This window comes from Glycine max, chromosome 4 (assembly GCF_000004515.6).
Source record: "Glycine max cultivar Williams 82 chromosome 4, Glycine_max_v4.0, whole genome shotgun sequence".
Lineage (NCBI taxonomy): Eukaryota > Viridiplantae > Streptophyta > Magnoliopsida > Fabales > Fabaceae > Glycine > Glycine max.
This window is the reverse complement of record NC_016091.4, coordinates 7,549,169-7,573,340: the sequence shown is the minus strand read 5'-3', so window position 1 is coordinate 7,573,340 and position 24,172 is coordinate 7,549,169. Positions and strand designations below refer to the sequence as shown.

General features: G+C 36.7%; 1 protein-coding gene across 8 annotated transcripts; it reads right to left on the bottom strand.

The window, feature by feature from the left end:
* Window positions 1–1,947: 1,947 nt before the first annotated feature.
* LOC100785285 (protein FAM135B) lies at window positions 1,948–20,377 on the bottom strand. 8 transcript variants are annotated; one of them, XM_006578187.3, is made up of 16 exons: window positions 20,129–20,377; window positions 19,294–19,679; window positions 19,105–19,190; window positions 16,993–17,147; window positions 15,856–15,920; window positions 15,533–15,727; window positions 15,291–15,375; window positions 13,569–13,814; window positions 13,337–13,470; window positions 12,624–12,813; window positions 12,433–12,492; window positions 12,113–12,361; window positions 3,585–3,843; window positions 3,304–3,509; window positions 2,988–3,038; window positions 1,948–2,522 (listed from the first exon to the last, which is right to left on the bottom strand). In XM_006578187.3, the coding sequence occupies exons 2-16, from the start codon at window positions 19,395–19,397 to the stop codon at window positions 2,232–2,234; spliced, it is 2,376 nt and encodes a 791-aa protein (XP_006578250.1). In that variant the 5' UTR covers window positions 19,398–19,679; window positions 20,129–20,377; the 3' UTR covers window positions 1,948–2,231. The 8 variants fall into 8 exon arrangements, with proteins under 8 accessions (XP_006578250.1, XP_006578252.1, XP_014630037.1 ...); XM_006578189.4 differs by having other exon boundaries at window positions 2,988–3,035; window positions 20,129–20,355; XM_014774551.3 differs by having other exon boundaries at window positions 3,443–3,509; window positions 20,129–20,355.
* Window positions 20,378–24,172: the final 3,795 nt, after the last annotated feature.

Genomic DNA, 24,172 nt, shown 5'->3' with positions numbered 1-24,172 from the left:
ACTAAAAAAATTTATTTGATTTTGGAAAATAAGTAATTATATTGATTAATTAAAAAACTAATTAACAATTTGATAGATGTATAAATAGATAGATAATCAAAATATAAGAGTTCAAATCTTAAAGATGTATTTTACTGTTTTTTAATCCCATTTTTTCCTATCTTTTCTCATATATAATTCATTATTAATGTCCGAATATATTTAACGTACTTTTTATACTTTCGGGGACTAAATTTTGTATTTTCATCTTTCAGAATACATTGTCAACGAAGTGGAAAAACAAAAAGTAAAAAAAATATTATTACAAATATGTCTTGATGCTAGCACGTTGACAATCATTTTACTGACAAATTTGTCCCTCGTTGTCACGCTATTTTATTAATGGTAACTGACGGGTTAACATCATATATTTATCACACTTTTTACACTTTCATAAACGAAATTTTACATTTTTATTTTTCAAGGACATATTTAGCAACGAATTACACATTAATGAATAAAAATGACTATTTACCCTATAGAATAATGTCTTTATAGAATCTGGTGGGGCGTTGCATTTTGTGCGTAAGATTAATGTGGGAGTGCGTTTTGTGCTAATGTAAATCTTTGATTATCATTTTTTTTTCATATGTTATAGTTTCAACCGCAAGAAGGTTTTGTTAGTGTGAATTAATTATAAATGCTTTCACGAAGGGTTCTTAAATTTGGATGGTGTCAAGAGTTCTTGATTTGTTTGAACTTCTTGTTGCTGCATTTTTTTTTTCAAACTCAAATCCCTTTAATTAGTACTCACAAAGAAGACAAGGGTATTTTGTATGTTAGATAAAAAAATATTTCATTATAAGACATGCGTTGGACACATTATGTGAGGGGTTAAGAGAACTGACGATGTTAAAGGATCGGGTATCAGTGTAACAAATAGTAAAAAGTTAGGAGATTTTCTGCATGTTAAAAAAAGAGAAATGCATGTTTAATTAACAAAAACCTTAGAAGGATAGTTGTAATTTGTTTAATTTTAACTCACAAAAAAAATTTATTTCATTTTTTCTTTTTTTTTTATAAGTACTTAAAAGAAGTTAATTCAAAAGAGAGCCTAGAATTTTTTTTATGGGACAGCAAAACAGTAAATAATATTTTTAGATGAAAAATATTAAAGCTTTTATAAAATACACAATTTTATTATAAAAACTCAAAATAAGACCTTACTAATTTAAAAGAATAAAATGAATAAAATTAGTATCAAATTATTTTTTCTTTTATTAGTTTTAGAATTTTTTATTTTTTTCAATTTTTTAAAAATTATTTTGTGAGAGCAACACATTCTTTTATGCGAGAAAATAATAATTATTTAATGTATTCATGTAAGAAAAAATTATTTTACCAGGATAATTACCGCATAGCTATTCATGTGCATCCGTCCTTGGCAACAAGTAAGCTTTTCATCAGAGATGACGCATCTAACCATGACATCACAATTTTTTTTTATAAAATTGACTCACAATTGTAAATATTATTAGACCTACTCTTATATTATTACAAATTAAAACATACCGTACAAATTAAAGGATAACACTCTCATTGCTTTCTTAATTAAATGTCCTTAATATTAGTTCTCTCTCTCAAGGTACATTTCATACGTAATCCAGACTAGCAATTTTTTTTTTCTTTCAATCATATTAAACCAACTTTATTTTTATCTTTGCGTATATATTTAATCTTCTTAACAATTTAATTTCTCTTTGTAAATTTAAAATATAATTGATATATTTAAAAATATTAATTTTTTGTGAAGTTTAATTATATAAAAATAAGCAAATATCTTGCATAATACGCAAACTAAAATGCTAATTATAAATAAATTATAAACTATTGTTTATTAATAGATAGATTATGGATAATGGATATTTTTTTAAAAAAAAATTGAAAGTTTTTTAATTCCTCCTAAAATATTCTTAATCAAATATATATATTGATCAACCTAACCAAATAATTACATCACTCTGTCGTTGACCCTTCCTAAAACTATGCACAGAAGTACAACTGTGTTTTAAGAAAAACGTGTTGAAGGCAAGTAAATATACAACTCAGACATCAACATGCACCTGTTAAGTGCTAACCTTTTCTTTGAACACCCTGTCACAGAAATCTGAGCACTATTGGTATCTGAAGGGTGAGAGATTACGCCTGAAGGCTTTAGAACTGAATGCAGAGAAGGAAAACCACAACAACTGCTATCGAAAAAGATCAGGGAATGACCACATTATGAACCTTGCGAAAATGTCAGAATCCAGAAATTCAATATGTGCAGCCCGACCTATTATAGAGTCCAGATTCTTGCCTTGGGTAGATGCATCAAAGTTGACATCACAGCGCATGAAGACTCGATGTTGCATGGAGTTGGCACGGATTTGGTCCAAACAAGCATTCAACATCTCTAGGAACAGTTTACCCTTCTTTGAAGTGTCACGTGAAGCAGCCTGGCATGATTCAATTCTAGCAGAATGGTAAGGCACATAACCATCCTGAAAAATGTCATATCAGTTAACACCAAACCAAGAAAAATTAATTAAAAGCAAATGTAAAGAGAATTTGAGGCAACGAAAAACATGGGAAAAGGTTAAATGGGAAGGAAATTTCACTTCCTCAAGAATAATGCATTACCATACTCTGCCCCCACGCTAGCACTTATTAAGAGAATCAAGTTCATCTGTCAGCATAATGTAATGCTAACAAAAAAACTTCAGAAGCTTGTTTGGATTTAGATCCACAAAGAACACAAGACTGTAAAATTTAGTTCATTATGTAACAGAAGAGCACTCTTCACATGCAGATTAATATGTTTTAAGATCCACAAATAAGGACCAACTTTACACAGACTCGTATTAAACCCATGATGATGGTAACGTATAAAAACCAATTGCTGATAAGAATGACAGTAGATAACATTCCTAAAAATGATTTTAAGAAACAAGAAGAGAAGGCAATACCTGGGGGGAAGATAGCAGAATAATATTCCTAAAATGTTCCAAGGTCTTCTGCTGAAAAAAGGAGAGGGGAGGGGAGGAAAGAACTCTATTAGAACCTCACCAAAATGAATAATTCCATATGATATATAAATGATTCAAGCAGTTTTCAATTTTAACAAGTGGGACTTGGTTTTTCCCAATAATAAGAAGTGCTTATAATATGACAGTATGATTGGTAAAAAGTACATCCCACAATAGGTTATTCAAGCAAGCAAGCAAGACTTTGAGTTCATGTCTGTCTCATTTTATCCCAATCATTGTAAGACACAATCCCTACCTTACACAGTTTATAGAGAAATGTATTTTGGAAATCTGGATCATCTGTGAAAGTAAGTTGATGAATGCACTGTGTGCCTTTTAGCTTCTTCAAAAACCACAATCCAGAATTAAACAACGAGTTTGAACTATAAAGATACCCTAAGTGTGGACCAGATACTGAAACATATGTATGTAGGTGGCATAGAAATGGCTCCATTATGCTATCTGCAAAACACAGGACAAGACTTAGCACTAAATGTCAAACTGATGAACAGCATTGCTTCCACAATTATGACCTACCTGCTATCGCTGTTCTTATAATGAGATTACCAATTGAATGTCCAACAAAACTTAGCCTAATATCTCCCAGACTCCCATATCTTGATGCTTTGTCCATTTTGCTTTTAAGAAAAGCAATAACTTCCTTAGCTAGCCTATGTCCCATCTCTCTGAAGTCTCCAAATGTTTTATCTTCATTAGCCTCGGACATCAGAAATTCTACTTTGGGATCTATCAAAAGCCATTGATTCCGGACAAGTCGTAGATCTAGATGATGCCCCTAAAACATATTAAATGACAAAGAATAAGAATTGAATCAACTTTATAAACAGATACTGAACGAAAATATAGATTTAGTTAATCAATATTGCTCTGCAATCTCAATGCAGCTCTCAAACGAGAGTGATATACATGGTATGTCTATGATATACTGCATCCCATGCTTTCAATTTTACCATTTTTTCACAAAGGAGAGTAAGCAAATCAATCACTTGCAAACAGCATAGCATTGTTCTATCTGGTCTCAGTTTATGTCAGCTCAACTGTGCCACAGAAACTGGCATCCTTTTATTTTCAGTAAATGTTTGAGAGATAAAGTAAGGGTAACATAACACGTATTTATTTGAACTCTTTTTATTATTATTATTGAAAAAGCTTACTTTAATTCAATCATCAGAGAAGACCATGAGTTACCCATCCTCTTAAATAATTCTGTACTTTAGGCTTTTAAAGTTAATGTTGTATACAAGATATCTGACAAACTTGATCATGTTGAACAGATTTATCAATTAATCCTCTTACCTATATTACTATAACTACATTAATTAGATCAAATACTAGTACTAATAGACAAGCCCAGGCCCTGGCCCACTAACAATAAAATAAAATCTATTAAAAATAAGAAAGCAGATCAAGAAAGATATTCTAAGATAATCCAAACATATATCTTAAAATGTTTCTAACACTCCCCCTCAAGTAGTAAATCCACAAACATATGACAAAGAACACTGGCTTATCTAGCCAAAGAACATAGGCAGCCTGAATCACAAAACCTTCAATTTAGTACAGAACTCAGCAACCTTCATCTGAATCTCATGACAGATCCAAACAGCTAAACATAAAAGAAGAGAAGAAACTACAGACCATTTTAACAGAATGTTGTTGTCAATAAGAAGAGAAGAGAAAGTCAACATAATGAAAAATCCTGAACCATCTACACACAACATATAGAAAAAGGTCAGAGAAGCAACAGGAAGAAGAGAAACTGGGAAACTCTTACTTCCAAACCTCTATGATAGAGGACTGGGAAGATAAAGAGAGAGGAAGGAGATTAAAACTAATGCTATGAGTTAAGTATCGAAATTTCTGTTATTCCCTTCTAGTCACTTATTCAGCTTTTTATACAAAATGACTTCAACTAATCCTTTACTATAACAGGTAAGCCTTTACAAGATGATATGCCTAGACTTATGATTACTACTGCTCAGAGGAAGACTTCCGGGACTTTGAATTGCTTCCTACTCTAAGCATAATCACGCAAGTAAGTAGGCCTTGTCCTGACTCTCTTTGGTCTGCTATTTTCTGCATTGTCTCCTGTCTGTGTGTTGCTCTGCTGCGTGTTGCTATCAACACTCCCGTCCCCGAAAACGACCTTGTCCTCAAGGTTGTGGACGCGACGCAGCTCCTCCCAGCATTCCCAAGTGGAATCTTCAGGGGCATGTCCCTCCCATTGGACCAGGACCTACTGAACAGGGGGAGAAACAGCATGGTCTAGGCGCCAATCGAGAATGGCCAGGGGTGCCACCAGAGGGTGATTGTCGGTGGACGTCGCAGGGAGGGTCACCGGAGTAGACGGCAAGGATCCCTTGTGAAGCTTAAGAAGGGATACATGAAACACGGGATGAATGCGCGAAGACGCTGGCAATGACAACCTATAAGCCACAACCTATAAGCCACGGGTCCGACGCGTTCCACCACTTCGAAAGGCCCGTAAAACCGCTTAGCTAACTTGCTATACGAGGGGGCTACAGAAGTCTGGCGAAATGGACGCAGGCGTACATACACCCAATCCCCGACCTGGAACGCAAGATCCCGGCGATGCTTATCTGCTGCCACCTTCATAGCTTCCTGAACTTTGCGAAGACGGCGTTGAAGGGAAGCGTGAATAGACTCACGAGAACTGAGCAAATCGTACACGGCAACGACGGTGGAGCCCTGCAAGTACTGTACGACGGTCGGCGGAGGTTTGCCGTAAACCACCTCGAAGTGCGACATTCCCGTGCCCACGTGTTGGGCCGTGTTGTAGGACCATTCTGCAAGCGAGAGGAATCGAAACCACTACGAAGGGTGCTGATGAACTACGCCCGCAAATACTGTTCGAGGGTCCGATTGACAACCTCGGTCTGGCCGTCCGTCTGCGGGTGGTACGCCGTGCTCATACGGAGCTTCGTACCACTGAGCTTGAATAGCTCGCGCCAAAAATGGCTGACAAACACCGGGTCTCGGTCCGACACGATACTACGGGGAAACCCGTGAAGCTTGCAGACGCAATCTAAGAACAAAACGGCGACTTTATAGGCCGTATAGTGGGTCGGGAGAGCACCAAAGTGGGCCTCCTTTGAGAACCGGTCCACCACGACCAAGATAACGGTGAACCCGTGGGAGCACGGGAGACCCGTGATGAAGTCGACGGAAACATCCTCCCACACGGCTGCCGGAATAGGGAGGGGGTGAAGTAACCCCGCAGGCCGCTTGGTTTCATATTTAGTCTGTTGGCAGACTGAGCATTGTGCGACGAAACGGCGCACATCAGCGCGGACGGAGGGCCAATCGAAATTTTGGTGCAGACAGTGGAGCGTCTTTGCCACGCCGGAATGACCTCCCAACGGCGAGGAATGGAATTCCTCCATTAAAGTTGCCGTGAATGGACAAGGAAATGGGAGCCAAATACGACCATTGTTGATAATGAGGTCCTTGTGGAGAGAGAAGTCCGAATGCGCCTCTGGCCGAACCCGGATATCTGCCACGAGGTTAACATAACGCGTGTCTTGCCGCAAGGACCTGCGCAATTGGTCCAAGAAGGTGAAATGGGGCATGATCAGGGCCAGACAAGTCGCGTCCGCCGGAACGACTCGGGAAAGCGCATCTGCCACGACATTGGCGGCGCCTGGCTTGTATTTGATAATATAGTCGAAGCCAAGGAGCTTCGAGAGATACGTTTGCTGCTCCGGGGTCTGAATAACTTGGGACATCAGGTCCTTCAGACTCCGATGGTCCGTCAGGATCGTGAACGACGTGCCGAGGAGGTAGTGACGCCACTTCCTAACAGAGGAGGTGATGGCGTGGAGTTCGCGGATATACGCAGAGGCCCTCTGCAAACGTGGACAAAACACTTTGCTAAAATAGGCGATAGGGTGCTCGAGTTGAAGGAGAACAACACCCATGGCTGAGCCGGACGCATCAGTTTCAATGGTGAACGGCAAAGAGAAATTGGTATTGGCTAGCACAGGGGCCTAGACCATGGCTTGTTGAAGAGTATGGAAGGCTTGTTGGGCCTCTGGGGACCAACGGAATTGGTCTTTGCGCAATAGCGATGTGAGTGGAGAAGCAATGGCGGTATAGCTCTTTATAAATTTCCGATAAAAGCCAGTAAGGCCCAAGAACCCGCGGAGAGCCGTTGGGGACGTTGGGGTGGGCCAGGCCAACATGGCTGAGATCTTATCGGGGTCAGGAGCGACACCATTACGGGAAATAATATGGCCTAAATAGTTGAGCTGATTTTGAGCAAAAAGACACTTGGTTCGCCGGAGAAGGAATTGGCGGTCGGAAAGGGTATCTAAAACGGATTCCAGGTGTGTGACGTGCGTGTCCAAATCGGAGCTAAACACCAAAAATATCATCGAAGAAAACTGCCACGTATTTTCTCAAGAAAGGCTTAAGGGTATCGTTCATGGCCGCCTGGAACGTCGACGGTGCGTTGCAGAGGCCGAACGGCATCACTCTGAATTCGTAGTGCCCCTGGTGCGTGCGGAAAGCCGTCTTATGAACATCGTCCTCCGCCATGCGTATTTGGTGAAAGCCTTGATGCAAATCTAGCTTCGAAAACCACGAAGCTTGTCCCAGATCATCCAACAATTCATCAATTGTTGGCATAGGGAATCTATCTTTAACCGTTACGGCGTTTAATGCCCGGTAATCCACGCAACACCTCCAAGAGCCATCCTTCTTTTTGACCAGGAGGATAGGGGATGAGAAGGGTGAGTGACTGGGTTGGATGAGGTTAGCGGCGAGCATGGCGGATATCTGCCTTTCAATTTCGGCCTTCTGAAAATGGGGGTATCGGTACGGTCTAACGTTGACCAAAGTCGTTTGGGGAAGGTGTATATGATGCTGGATGTTGCGGTTGGGTGGAAGTTGCGTGGGTTCTGCAAAAATGTGGGGAAATTTGTCAAGCACCGATGCAATCTGTGAAGGGATTGGTGAGGTCGAGGGTGGTGGTGAAGATAACACAGGCGTGGTGGTGGTGGTGATATGGAACAGAGCAGATATACTCTGAGTCTGGGCCAAGCGTTTTAATTGATGAGCAGAGGCATGAGAGGGGGTGGGGGGTGCATCTGCATGAAGTGTGATGGGTAGGCCCATGTGAAGGAATGTCATGGTAAGGTTAAGGTAGTCTGTGGTTATTGGGCCCAAAAGCTTTAACCATTGGACCCCTAGGACAATATCCACACCGCAAATGAGTAAGTGATACAAATCCAATCTGAATTCGTGACCTTGGATGGAGAGGGAGACCTGAGAGGACATCGTGTCACAGTCCAAGGTGTGGCCGTTGCCCACCATGACCCTCAAGGCGGCCGTCGGAGCAGTCGGCAAGGCGAGGAACTTAGCCACACGAGTCTGAATAAAATTGTGTGTGCTTCCTCCGTCGACTAAGATAACCACTTGGTGGTGGTGCAAGGAGCCGAGAAGCCGGAAGGTTTGCGGTGCCGGAGTGCCCTCCATGGCATTGAGACTGATTTGTGGCGCTTGGATGGGGTCAGGTGCGACGTGGGACAGGGACTCAGAAGTAGACAAACTCGAGGAAGGTTCGAGATCTTCGTCCGCTATGAGGAGATGTAGACGGGGCTTGCATCTGTGACCTTGCGACCACTTGTCGACGCAATGGTAGCAGAGGCCTTGGTCTCTACGTACCGCCATCTCCTCCGACGTGAGGCGCTTCAGAGGAACCTTAGGCGGCGCTGGGGTTGGCAGCGTAAGAGATTTGTGGTGGGAATTAGGGTTAGGGTGTGGAGGGGCTCGAGTACCGCGGCGGCGGTCGAGCAACTTATCCTCCTGGAGCCTCGCAAGCTCGGTTGCCTACGGCAGAGAAAGAGGACGGAGGGCCTGAACTTCACGGCGGAGCTCCGGGCTCAATCCTGATATAAAGCAGCTGAGTAGGCACGAGGGAGGGAGGCCTATCGTCCGGTTGGCTAGGCGCTCGAAATCAGTGAGATAATCACTCACGGTACCGGTTTGCTGGAGCTTGAACAACGCTCCTTGGGGATCCTCGTAGAATGAGGGTGCGAATCGCGACTCCAATGCCTGAAGCATCACCGGCCACGAAGGGAAGAATCCGTTCCTGGACATCCACTGGTACCAGGACAAAGCCGGACCGTCCATGTAGAATGCCGCAATGGTGAGGCGCTCGTGATCGGGGATCCCCTGATAATCAAAAAATTGGGATATTTTGAATATCCATCCGAGGGGATCCGTGCCATCGAAGCGTGGAACCTCAAGCTTCATGTGGTGGCGGTGGATTGGCGGCGGTGGCGGAACAGGAGAGGACGACGGTGAATGTGGAGGAACAGTGAGGGACACAAAGCGGTCGAGGAGAGAATCGATTTTCGCAGTGAGCGAAGTATGAATAGATTCAACCTTCGGGTTGAGGTTGGTATGGCCGGCGCTGAGACGGCTGATAGCCTCCTCCAGTTTGTCCGTCGTGACTTGGCGGGTATGGTGCTCCGGCATGGCGGAAGTGGCGGCAGGTCGGACCAGTTGATAGAGGACTAGGAAGATAAAGAGAGAGGAAGGAGATTAAAACTAATGCTATGAGTTAAGTATCGAAATTTCTGTTATTCCCTTCTAGTCACTTATTCAGCTTTTTATACAAAATGACTTCAACTAATCCTTTACTATAACAGGTAAGCCTTTACAAGATGATATGCCTAGACTTATGATTACTACTGCTCAGAGGAAGACTTCCGGGACTTTGAATTGCTTCCTACTCTAAGCATAATCACGCAAGTAAGTAGGCCTTGTCCTGACTCTCTTTGGTCTGCTATTTTCTGCATTGTCTCCTGTCTGTGTGTTGCTCTGCTACGTGTTGCTATCACTCTAACACCCCTTTTCTGGCTGGCCAAAAGCACAAAACCACAAAGTAGTGGGGATGATTCTTGTTCTGACTTGCAACATCCAGGGTCACACCTTATAGGCTAAAAACACCAATCTAAGGCAACTTTACCTCACTAATAGCCCTTTTCTACTAGGATACAACAACTATGAACTACCTAGCAGCAGTTCTATCTTGTATCTAATGGGACAACACTTTCCTCTAATATCTCAGGAGGCAGCTCCTTAGTTGCTCTTTTAGACTATTATACCCTTTCCTCCCATCCCAAGCATAATAAGATGCACAAATACATTTACTACCAGTAATAACCACAACTAGAAGGACAAATGGTAATAAGAGAACAGAAAGCAAAGCAATGGACTAAGTAGAAGAGAAGAAATGCAGAAGCCTCGTCCAATATGAGAAGAAAGAAAAATCAGCCAGAAAAGTCAGAATCTACCAATGGTCAAAAAGCTATTATGAGCCACCAAATCCCAAAGAAAGTGTGTTGAACATACAAAAGAGCATAACCTTTCAAAAGAAATCAGCATCAATATACAAATCAACCACTACCATTTCCTACCGTTGGCGCAGCACCCCACAACAAGAAGACAGCAAACAACATAAAATCTCCCCCATGAAACATCATACCATACCAAAAGAGTTATCAAACATTCTCACAGACCACAAGATAAGTTAACCTCAAAACAAGAAACCAGAAGCCAGGAAACACCCCATAATTAAGGGAATCAACAAGATCAAACCAAGAAGGGGAAAGATCAACAAGAGCACACAGAAAAGCACCAAACCACATCTAAACATTACTAATTCACACTAAAATTCACCAAAGATGTCCACGGAGCTCCAGTCACTGGGACCACTATTGTCCTGCATGAAAAAGATCAAAGGACAGAGGGCAGAACATCTTTTTTCATTTTCTAAATTTAAACTAACACATGGGAGTCAAAAGCTAAGTAAAGAATAACACAAGTTGAGAGGAGAATATATAACCAATATCTTTGAACTCAAGACCAAAGAATGGAGAAATAAACTAATAGTACTGGTCTAATATCCAGTTAAAGAATTATAATTTTAGGTTTTAAGAAAAATAAATAAGATGGTTGGTCAAAATAAACTAAAATATATTATTAATATATTGAAATAGTGTATAATACTTAAATCTAATATTCAATTTATGTTACTAATTAGATTATTAGTGTCTAGATACACTAACAACAAAATTAAAATTTATTAAAATTAAAAATATTAGTATGTCCAGAAAATAATCAAATGTAATCAAATACTCCCTCTGTACTTAAATATAAGCAAATTTAACTATCAGGCACATGAATTAAGGAATTCAGTTAATAACATTTAATTCAAAAAATCTTCCTAAAATACCCTTCATAGTAGTGCTTGTAAAATAGGAATAAATAATTTACGGAAAACAAGATTTTATTAAATGAAGGACATAATTGGAATATTATCATTAAATGAGATAAAAGTTAGTTAGTATTTGCTTATATTTAAGTCCAATTTTTATTTATTTTTTGCTTATATTTAGGTCCAAAGGAAGAATATCTTAAATATTTTCTAATAATATGAATGCTACTCATGCAACCATTCTTTAGTATACAAAACTTGACAAATAGTTCTTAAGTCAATGGCAGCAAAGCCAATTGTCAATTTTTTGAGAATGTAGTACTACTTAGTTATTATATCCATATTTGAAATCTGGCCATGAAGGTCAACTATACCTGGTAATGGACTAGAAAACCAAATCAGATAACGGGACAGACCTATTTAACTTCATGTCTCTAATGAATTAGGATTTTCACCTTAACCCAGGGTCTAAACTGATTCAAGGATCTTTTTCTGAATTTATTATTATTAACTGTTTAACCCACCAACTATTTTAAACCAGAATAGGGTTTTGGGTCTGTGAGCTAGATTAAAAGTTACGCAAACCCTACCTGGTTCTATTTTTCCTAGTTTGATGATTTAGGCCAGGATAGTCCATTTTAACAATGCTACAAGAGTTCAATGGTATATGACTTGACACTGACTTTCTAAAATAGGTGGATAAAAGTAAACAATTTCCTCCCCCCCCCCAACCAACCAAAAAAAAAAACTAACAAGCTCAAATAGAAAAGGGTTTTGCAATAAAATCCACAAGACATGCCTGAAATCCATGTACAAAGACAACAATCTTCAACACACGAGCATTACTTTGTGTTGCAAATTTCTTGCCTATAGTGTCAGAGCTGAGGCCAATTGGTAAGCCATCTGAATCTATACTCCCAATATGTCTCAGTAATGAATTTGCACTCGGACAGCGACGGGGTACATTCATCACATGTTCAACAATCACAATTGGAGTATGCAAGAGATCTCCAAATATCTGCATGTCTTGAACTGAGCGGTTGTTAATCTGCAAAACAGTGATCAATATTTTGTTAATAGGCCATATGTAAATGTCACATATTCAAGTTGATAGATTACCCGCATTTGTTCAATGCTCCTTCGATGAAGTTCAGCACGTGTAGCCGCAGTCTGGAGAGGCTGTATGATTAATCAGACAAAATTTATGCTTTTAAGTCTATTGCATCAAAATTTGTTTATTTTCCCCATGATCCTTTTCTCAAAGCAACTTGGATGATACTGAGAATATGAAGGAACACACAACCACTTACATCATCAGGTAACTTCCACAAACTGGAAACTCGTCTGTGTACACCACGATGGGAAGACTCTTCACTCTTACTGTTTATGTAATGATGAGGCATCTCTACCTTAGAATATAGCATCCATATTGACCATTCAGCTTTCCGGTCCTTCACCCATGCATCACGTAAAAATCCTAAAATCCTTGATTTGTTATCCCTAGGAAGATGAAAATATTAGCTTATTAAACAAGGTTAAGATAAAGTTTAATGATGATACACGTTTGAGCATGAGCCATGCAAAGACCACAACTTATAATTCTCAGGCAGTAAATTGGATCAATCTCATGTTATATTCATTTCAGTGTGTGCAATCTTGAACGCAGATTAAATTTTCAAAGTATTCATGTGGTATTATCTTCTGAAACAAACCATAGAAGAGATGCCCAATTGAAGGAAGCAAAGGCTCATAATATCATTTAGCAGCCTCCTCAAATTGTTTCATCTACTTAATAATAGTCTCATGCTAGTTGAAAGGCAGTAAGAAAAAAGAAAAAGAAAAACTACACCTATTAATCAAACTATGATTAAAATTGTATTAAAGTTGTTAAAATAATAAAGTTGGAAAAAGGAAAAATAAATTTAAAACATGAATCAGATTCAAATGCAGCATTTAAAAAATCACACATCTTTGTCGAATTGTAATGAATCTCATGAGTTGTGACACAGGATAAGAAGCAAACCTATGGAACTTTAGAAATATTTTCCATAAATAGATCAATTGATCTCCCAATGAATGAAAACATTCCAACAGTTCATTCTGAGACAGGGAATGGAGCTTTTCAACATCCAGAAAATCCAGAGCTTCATTTCCTCCCTGTACAAGAGTACAACAAAGAATTAAAAAAGAAGAATCGCAAAAACAATATTAATGCAAAACAAAAAAGTATTACAGAATGGAATAAAAGCAAAGACCTTAAGACCATTTTGTGGCTTGCCTTGTCCTACAACTTCAACATCTATTGCAAATTGATTCACTTGCAGCACAGAATTTAATAACTTCATATTACTCATTATTGACACAAACTCTGAAATATCTAAAGCTTCATTGATTGCTTTGCTGATTTTTTGTAGTTCTTCAACCAATATATCACGAGAAGTTAATAATGCTTTAACAAGTGAGACATTTCCCGTATCTAGAAAAGCAACTCCACCAAAGCCCTGATCAGCCACACAAAGCATTCAGTTAATGCTTGAAAAAGAATGTCCGAAGATTAAAACACAATAGGATATAGTTTTAAAAAATAATAACAATCTGCACCATCTCTGATTACTAAACTACAAATGCAAACATTGAAGTTACCATACTTATGTAATTAAATCATTTTCACCTCATTTCCAGAGCAGGTGCAATTCGTTTTACTAAGTATCTGAAGGTGTAAAACCTCAAAATCTTTATTTGTCAGTTGATGGTGTAAAGAAGTAAATGCATATCATGGTCTCTGCTATCCAGTACTTCATGCCTTTTATGAAAAACTTAAAAGAAGTTACTTTGATAGATAATTAGATGCTCTTATTTGACTAAAGTCTATGGGAAAATAAATAAAGGAAAATACAGTGGACTAATGAGTCGCTTGAGCAAGAGATGTCCTGGAAGAACTTGGACAGGATAAACTTTGATAATTGCCTAGACATGTGGCAACGGGGGAGAGGTGTGTGGAAGATTCAGTTAGAGAAAGAGGTATAGGGTGGGATTGGCCATTCCTAAGATTGAAGTCTCTTGGAGTCTATCTATTATGAAAATTTCATTTTTATTTGTTCTTTTATTCAAGAATTCCAGATTTTGCTTATGGTGTGAAGGGCTAGTCTCCATTCCCCAATCCTGTTTTTGGGGCATAAATTTAGTTTATATGAAATTTATTCTCCTTTAAACCAAAATATCAATCATAATGGATTATATTAAAAGAAAATTATTTCTACGATGTTGTCATTGCATGGTACACTTTAAGTATGACCTAGAAAAAGATAGAATTAAGTACAAAACAAAAAATGCAGTTCACCTACAATGAAATATGTGCATGTGCTTCTACCAAAAACAGGAACAGAAAAGGGACATGTTCATAGGTGAATACATGCGCATAAGAACTGTCTCCCGTTTTTGACTGTGTAAAGTTGAGTGCGGTTAAATCATCATACTAGCCAATATGTATTGTTTGGATACTTGAAAGTGGTCGGGTGCTGGTATCCAATATGTATTGTTTGGATACTTCTCAAATTCTTTGGGATACTTCTTGCCTACATCTTTAAATTAGTTTTTGAACTTTCGTATCAACACAAAAAGAATACCACAGCGGTTAAGTAAGTTTTATAGTAAACATAACTTACAAAGTATTGATGTATTTATTATAATTCAGGATGTGTTTTTATGTTGATATTGTATTTATTTTATATATGTTGTATCTTATCCATATAATGTCCTATAAAATTTAGAAATTTGTTGTGTTTATGTATCAGACCCATGTCATAACACAGTTCATATCTGTATCCATGCTTCCTAGATAGATACAAAGCAAGCAAAGAGAACAAACATGAAAGACTGCAAGGAAATGCTAGCAATAAATAATTTGCACGAAGTCAACTTGATCAGCACTTCAATGGTGATTATCAAAGAGAGACATCCAATGTTTTAGAACATACTTGATTCAATGTGTCACAACTTTTATCAATATTTTTTTTTGAAACGGAACTTTTATCAATAATGACTTCACTGTTGGCAGAATTACTGAAATGAATCAAATGAACAGGTTACTCTATGTAATCAAGGATGCATTAAAAAAAATAGCAATCAAAGCTGCTCTAAAATAAACTTCTGAATGGACAAATAATGCTAAAATGAAAGTCTAGCAGATTTAAACTGGAAATAAGACCATCTGACAAACCTGAGAAACTTCAAAGCAGATGAGTAAGAGACAGCTTTCAGTAGAGTGACATGTACACTTACATCAACAAGCACTGCATGTAAAGCATCAAAATGGACAGGACAATAAGAATGCAATCCTATAAGAGCTTTAGGAGGAATTCGGAATTCATGGATAGCAGCAGAGGAATCATCCAGAGAAGCTTGCATGTTGACACTGTAGATGACATACTCCAGTCAGCAATCAACATGTCAATTTCATCTAATAGATAGCAATGAAAAATGAAGTAAACATGTGTCTGGATCATATAATAGGCCAATGAATACACTACTTTTATGACTTACCCATCCTCAGTTGCAGGAGCATATATAAGTTCAAATTTTAAAATAACAGCAGTTGTAGCTAAATCCTGCAAATATGATCCACATAAAGCAGGTCAATTTGATAAGGATATTGAACTAAAGGGAGCTTTGAATAATGTAAGTGCTATGCTACTTAGTTTCTCATAAAAGGTTGATTAATCTTTAATGTTGGTTGTTTAAGGTCCCCTCCCCTTTAGCCACAGATGCAAATTAGTCGTGTTTTTCTTTTTCCAATACTTCTTATATGCTTCAGTCCACATGTGAAAAATAAGCCCATGTAAACCTCAATCTGACACGCAAGTCCCAGCCAATTAGTTCCATATTGATTTCCCTAACAATAAGTACCAATAGAAAGCATACAGTTCAGTAGATGTAATGTGTTACAATATCCTAACTTAATGCTTCTACTTATACTCGTATTTAGGTCAATACAGGTCCAAACTCATTAGCAATAAGGCTAATAATCATAATATCTTAACCCTTAAACAACAGCCAATATTTTAAGGCTAATAACTCTAATATCTTAACCTGATTAAACCTGGATAATATTATGATTAATCCTTGAATGAACTTCTTAGAATTTGAGTTTGGGCCTAACTCAACCCTACAAACCAACTTGGTGGGGTTAAGTTAGACCAAAACCCAAAATCTAAGATGGTATCAGAGTCTATTTTAGCGATTGTTGTTGGGCCTATTGGCTCATCTGCTATTGCAGATATCCAGTCATGCAAACTTCATGCTCGAGATATCAAATACTCAGCATGAGTTGGAGATCTCACGTTGACTAGTGATATAACCAAAATAAAATATATAACCTTACAAGCTGATTTTGTAGGATTGAGCTAGACCCAAATCCAAAATCTAAGAGAACTAATTCATAAGAAATATGTCTTGGGTTGGGGCTCAAATGTTGTCTACATCAATATATACATGTGTATGTGGTCACAGAATGTGCTAGCATGTGTATAAACTAATTTATAACACAATTGATAAGCCAACCAACATGGTATGACCTAGGGAACCTAATAACAGATACCTGGAACCCAAGATACAATTTGATTCCCAAATGGTGTCCTATCACTTTATTGCACGAAAGAAAAGAAATGACAGTGACATTACCACAAATTCACTACGGGATAAGTTGAACACAATCATCATATACAGATGAACATCCTGCCTGGCGTATTTTATCCGAAAAGACTGAGTTGAGAAACTATTATCTGTATCATCGATCCTCCATACACCATATACACTGCTAGGATCCAGATCAGGAGCTGCAGAACCAAAGGTTTTCTACCTCAGTATCACTTTTGCATATAAGAAAATTTTTCTCTTATAGTTTTCATTTTAAGAAAATGTTATACCCGCAATATATGTATACTAAAACTGTGTTTTAGGACACCACGGATAATGGTTTGTATAGGCTTATTACATTTATTACAAGTAATTAGATGATATATTGTTTCCTCAAAATAAGATATTAGTTGCCTATAAACCGCTATACAATAAATAGGATATTCTATTCTGATTTCCAACAATATATATACATACATACATATATATATATATATATATATATATATATATATATAGAGAGAGAGAGAGAGAGAGAGAGGCAAACAGACATAGTAGGGTCAAGGATAAAGGAACAAGAAACTCACAATCACAAGCATGGCTATGAAACATACTTAGGAAACTACAAGTGCAATCCCAATTTATGGCATACTAAACAGATTCTAACTTTATGTAGCTTCCTGTTCCCATTTTTTATAACAATTTTGGGCCCTAAGTTTCAACATTCATCGTGTAATAAGTTCGTATCTGGGTTGAGCACAAAAAATCCCTTGTGTTAAATAATAAAATAAAATCTGCTTCTCCATTCTCCAACAAATTAAATGGACACATTTCATGTCATAGTCAACAGATCTAAATGTCCAATGGTTTGCCAATGAAGGCAAACAAGGCTCCATTGTCAAACATCATTGTTGGTTTTATAGTTCAACTTATTACACCTTATAAGGTATATTATCTAAAATGTTAAAAGCACAAAAATGAAACTACCAGGATAAAATGAAAGAAAAAAAATCTGGAAATACTACAATGTCGAGGAAATTAGTGTTTTCCTCCCAAAAATACTATCCATATAATTGAAGAACTCACCCAAGAAAGAGTAACACATCAAATAACTCTTTAACTTAATTAATCTTAAGAGGGGGGGGGGGGGGGGGGGGGGGGGGGGTGTTCTAGATGTGTTCTCATCCTCCATGGAAAATCCTTCATGGTCTAGCATGGATTTGCTGCTCCTGTACAGTAATTAGAAAAAAGAGAAGCCCTAAAGATGCAACGAAGAAATGATTAATTAAAAATTAACTCCATAATGTTAACTATTTCAAATCAGCACAACACCTTTTTATTTTCATGCTTTAATTGTACTTGATTCTTGTCATGTGTTTTACTGGAAAATCCATCTAGACTGCAGAAGCCGTTAGCTGATAAATGCCTAGTTAGTAATTACAGAGAAGCAGACTAGGAAGAATTTTGCACATGACCATACAAATTTGTATACCAGTTTTTTATTTTTTTTAAGTTTCTTGGGATTATTTAAATATGAATGGTGAGGATGATGCTTCATTACTCCTCCGTTCTACTTCTACTTCATAGAGGACTAGTCCGCTAGCTAGGAGAGTCTCATGACTTGGGTACCACATTGAGCTTCCTATTTTACTCAATTTCATATTTGTAATAAGCTATTATAATTTTGGAATTGGATTAAAGATTGCATAATTCGTGGTGTCTGATTGCAACTAAGTGTAAGTTTAAAGAACCTAGATGCAATTTTTCCATAAATATAGATAAATCAATTATAATGAATTATTATACCACTCGACGAGGGCGAGCCCTGGTGCAGCGGTAAAGTTGTGTCTTGGTGACTTGTTGGTCATGGGTTCGAATCCGGAAACAGCCTCTTTGCATATGCAAGGGTAAGGCTGCTTACAACATCCCTCCCCCATACCTTCGCATAGCGAAGAGCCTCCGGGCAATGGGGTACGAAGTTTTTATTATACCACTCGACCGTGGGTTAAATAATTGGGAAACTATAATAAAAATATGTTGCTGAGAAGTATATTCTCCATATGCTAAACAGATCATGAATCCTGGGTAGGGTATAACATATAACCCACCCAGTTTACTCTCACACAACCCTACCAGAGCATAATTTTGATAAGTTACCTTCGTATTGAACAACACTAGCTGGAATTCCGAAAGATAAACTTTCACTGTCCTCCCATCTCACAGTGATCTTAATCCGATACCATCTATATGAAACAACACACATCAGTTTCAGGTTAGAAATTCAATAACAAAGATTAGGAATCAGATAATAAAAAAAGGTAAAAAATGAATGTATATACAATATACCCCTGCTTAAAAAGGTCAAGATTGTGAAACCTATGAATATAGACACCAATCTCCTGTACGGTCTCCAATGTTGCCACCGACTTGACCTTCACAGTGCGTGGCATTACATCAGGCAAACTCTCTACCGGCCAGCTTCAATGTTTCAGACCAACAAAACATCCCCCCTCCCCTAGTTGCTGCGGCATCATGCATATACCACAATAACCAGCACACACATCTCTCCCTTCCAGGTAATATTTTCAATCATGGTTAGCAGCAATTAGAAAATTCCGGTGCCCCTTTCAAACCTTGGCACATCTCAAACACCCCCAATTATTTACCCAAAACTCATCCGCTGGTATGCACATTTCATGGAACAAAGCAGGAGCAGGCTAGTGAAACCAAACCTGCATATAAGCATAATGGAACAAGCAAAATGTCAGATTAAAAATTTTATAACTTATAGTGTAATATGATTAGATTAGTGTAATTTTAATTTTATTATTTCTCACGATTAACCTATCTCTTCCCAGACTCAAATTAATGATTAATGAAAAGGACAAAAAGGGGATTTGATCATTAATACGCAGTAAACATTGATATAGTAGCAGGCGAAAAGAAATTTCGCGATTATGACGTGAAGTTGGAAAAATGAAAACAAATAGCGCCAACAACTAACAATGCAGCGCAGCTATGCAGGATAGTGAAATTAATCACGTATCCCCTCGACAATGAGATAACAATCAACAAAAAACGGAAAGGGAGAGAAAACAAAGATCTGAAAGGGAAAGGGAATCGTAATTGCCGCACAATATGGGTATTAACAATGATGTTTGGAATGTATGGAGGACTGAACCTATCTCCAATCGTTCATCATGTTGTTGCGTGGATTTGTGACGGTTCTTTATATTACGACCACTGAAAAGAAAAATGAAATTGATGCGTTTTGATTGTGAAATGATATGAATGTGAATCCTTTCTTCGGCACTGTCATCACCAAAAACGCACGTAGCCTTTTTCTATTTTTCGCAAGCCAATGGAAGTTGGTTGAATCCAACTCAGAGGGACATGACGAATCCTATTAAGTGATAAACGGATTCAAATTCAACTTCTTTTCTTAACATTGTAGTATTTTTATTCTTGAAAAATATTTTTCAGGATGTATATTTAAAAATATGTAAATATTTCTCAATTTAATTTTTGAAAAATATTTTGTAACATTTCGAAAATGTATAAACTTAATCCAAATATAAAATTTAACATTTGAAATATTATAAACAATAAGAGATTTATACCAATAGAAAGTCATGAGCAATCATTTTATATTATATTTTAATTTTTCTCATTTTTATTTTTGTAGAATTTTACCTCACACCTTTACTCCAACATAAATACGTTTGAAAAATCATTATACAATTAAAATTACTTAATAAGATACAAATTTTGATAAACAAAATACAAACTTTGGTAACTCAAAAAGAGAGTCACGTAACCTTCCAACGGGTGTGTATAATGCACAATACAATCATCATCATCATATATGTAAGAGAAGGGAAATGCACCTCATGCATACCTATTGCATGTCTAAAGATTGCAAAAAAAAACTCCAAGAATGTCACATCAACATATGCGGCATTCTTGTTAGTAAAGACAATGTAACCCACCAAATGGAAGAGAAAAGTTATCACCAAATACTCAAAGCGTTGATCATGTACTTGTACCTTGTACATAATCTGGCAATAAGCTAAATTGGACATGTGATCTTAGGGTTGCAAAAGTCTTTGTGAGTGCCTACGACATGGTGACCTCAAACAGCTCTATCAAGTACAGAAAAGAAAAGTAATACCTCTGATTAAGGATGACAACGGTTGCAACTCCCCACACATCAGTAAATAAGAAAGATGACACGTCTAGAGTGATAGGTCATTTCCCGATCAATAGTGGAAGGAGTTGGTGTCCCTTATCCCACTATTAAGTAAAAATACACAAGATGTCCGTGTCTACTATGCATTGATTGGATTTCATAACTATTTGACTTGAATAAAAGTAACTAATAAATAATTATATCATTATCTCATGATATAGTTTAATCTTAATTAGAACACGGCAATCTTTCTCATAATATATATATATATATATATATATCACATTTTTTTTTCTATAAAACTAGTCTAATTTCAATGATTTAATTTTTTATAATAATTTGATTAAATTTATAGGAACGAATAAGAGAAATAGGATGAATACTAGTTATGAGAAATATTAACAATACTCTCTAATACACTCTTTTAAAAGCACTCTATTTTATTGGTAAATTTATTGTAAATAATATTTTGTGAGCCACACATTCTATTTAATGTTTTTTCTATTAATTTTATAGTTTTTAATGAATTTTATCAATAAAAAAAAAGAATGTATTTAAAGGAGTGTAATAGAACTTATTGGTAGCACTCCTCTATTAATCATACAAGGATAGAAACACTTAACTTACTACTATTAATTTGCACCTGTATGGAGCAAATTGCACCATTATTTTCCCACTGCTTTTTCCAAATTAAGTACACGGGCGTCAATCATAAATTGGCATAAAGTGTAGAGTAATAATGTAATAACTCGTCGACACTGAACATCTTCCAAGTGGAAGCTTGATTCGTTGAGAAAATTGGGATAGTTTGAAGCTTTTAGTTTTCGTGTATTTTTGTAAAATATGTACTTTTCAATGCACTTAATTAGATTAGTATATATCTATCATTTCTGCATGTGTTGTTGATCTATTAAAACAAATGGGCTTTCCTGGACCGAAGAAAAAGAATATAAAGGATTAATGGAGACGTTTCTGCACTATATAAAAATCCAGAACAAGATAATTGAGGGATTCGTTATCATAGAGGCAGGCCCATTTTATATTACACACATGTCGGTCTTAGTTGAGAAAGAATTATTATAAAATTCTTAGAAAAATATTCGGCAAAACAGGATTAGAAAAAAGAAAAAAAAACAAGTGGGGATGAATCCGAATATTTAAAACCTTGTGATAATTACAGGGCCAAATCTCTTGACCATCCAAAATGTTCCTTCATTAGGGAAAAGGTTACAAATTTGACATATGCTCTCACCCATAATCAATTCATGATCATGAGTACTGCCCTGTCTATGTTTATTTATTATCGAAGCAACAATATTGACATATTCTCAGGCCATGGCTTTCTGATCAGTAGTAGTCCTAGTTGAGAATCAGTGCGTGACTTTGGTCAAATCGTTATTTAAATATTCTGCTAGGGCAAGTACACTAGTACTAGTCACAACCCACAAGGTCACAGCAAGCAAAAATGTTTTGGCATTGTTTGGTACGGTTGATTAATACGTGTTTTTTTATGGCAACTTTTAGGACGCATTATGGTATGACAAGTTGATTCCAAAAAATTAAAAGAAAAGAAATTGAGATTAAAGTTTTAAATTAAAATAAAATATAAAAACATATATCACATTATTTTATTTTTTATTTTTTTTCTCTACAAATGAATATACTCTTACTAATTTATAAGATGGCCATTACTCTATTTACCCCTTTTTTAAGATTACTCTAATTATCGTTGAATCCTTTGACTAGTGAATTTTTATCTTTCAATCTTACATACATTAGAATTTTCATTTTAGTCCCTTTGCTAATACAGCCACCAGCTCGACATGATTCTTGGGGGATGGAAAGATTGGACCTTAAACAAAACCAAAAAAAAAAAAACCTCATGACCAGATCAGGGTTACATGGGCTCATTTTAGATAACATATGTCTTCGTTTAAATAAAATTTAGGTATTGATTCTTAGATACTTGTAGTGTAGTGTTGATTCTTATTAAAATCTGATTTTTACTTTAATAACTTTAAATCGTAGGTGTGCTAAATTGCTAGGCAAAAATTTAATTTTAATAGGAAAGTCATACTAAAACACCTAAAAAGTAAGAGCAAAATTAAACCATTACATAATGTTAAAGATTCGCTCGCAGAAAGATTCTCTTGGCAGATTTCATATAGAATAAAATTATACGAACATCACAATTTCTGTATCATCAACTTCTACTTTAAATAAGGAGTATTTTGTTTTTTAATAATACATGAATACATGTACACATCTAGTTGACACTCTTATTCTTTTTTTCACCTTATATCACTTATACAGTTATACTACTTATGCATCATTTCCTTCTTTCTTTTTTTAAATCATAGGATCATTCACAGCAGAATTTTTTATCCAAAATTCAGACTCGAGGGTTTGTTTTAGGAAATCAAACCCGTTGACTGACTAGGAGTATTATACACATCCGAAGCTTGAATTCCACTTTCCATTTATGTATGAACACGAAATCTCCATCTCTTTTTTCTGGAATTCAATGATGGTGATTCATTTGTAAATTGTGCACCAAAACCACTCTCATCCGAACCTTTATCAAAATCGTCCTTTGCTTCACTGAACCTCACAACACAATGTGTTCAAGTTCAATAACTCCTATTCAAAATACCACAATGGTGAAAATCCTGGAAGATTTCTTTTCTGTTTTCTCCAATGATCATATACCATAACTCAACATCCCATATACACCCATTTGACTCAGAAATCTCCCGTATTGCAAATTTGTTCAATGTCACTTTCTCTCTATCAAGAAATTTGCTGACCACAGCATCCCGTCACCTAAGGAGAGTGGAATGACGGTGGGATATTTGAAGAAAAAAAAAAGGAAACTCAAGGACTACTTCTATCAATGGACTAGTAAACAATATAGAGAAGTGAGAAATTGTATTTATAATAATTTTACTAAAGCCCATCCGTGTAAAACAATAAAGAGAAATTGTATTTATAATAATTTCTGTGTATAATTTTTTATACAATAAAAAGAGAAGTGAG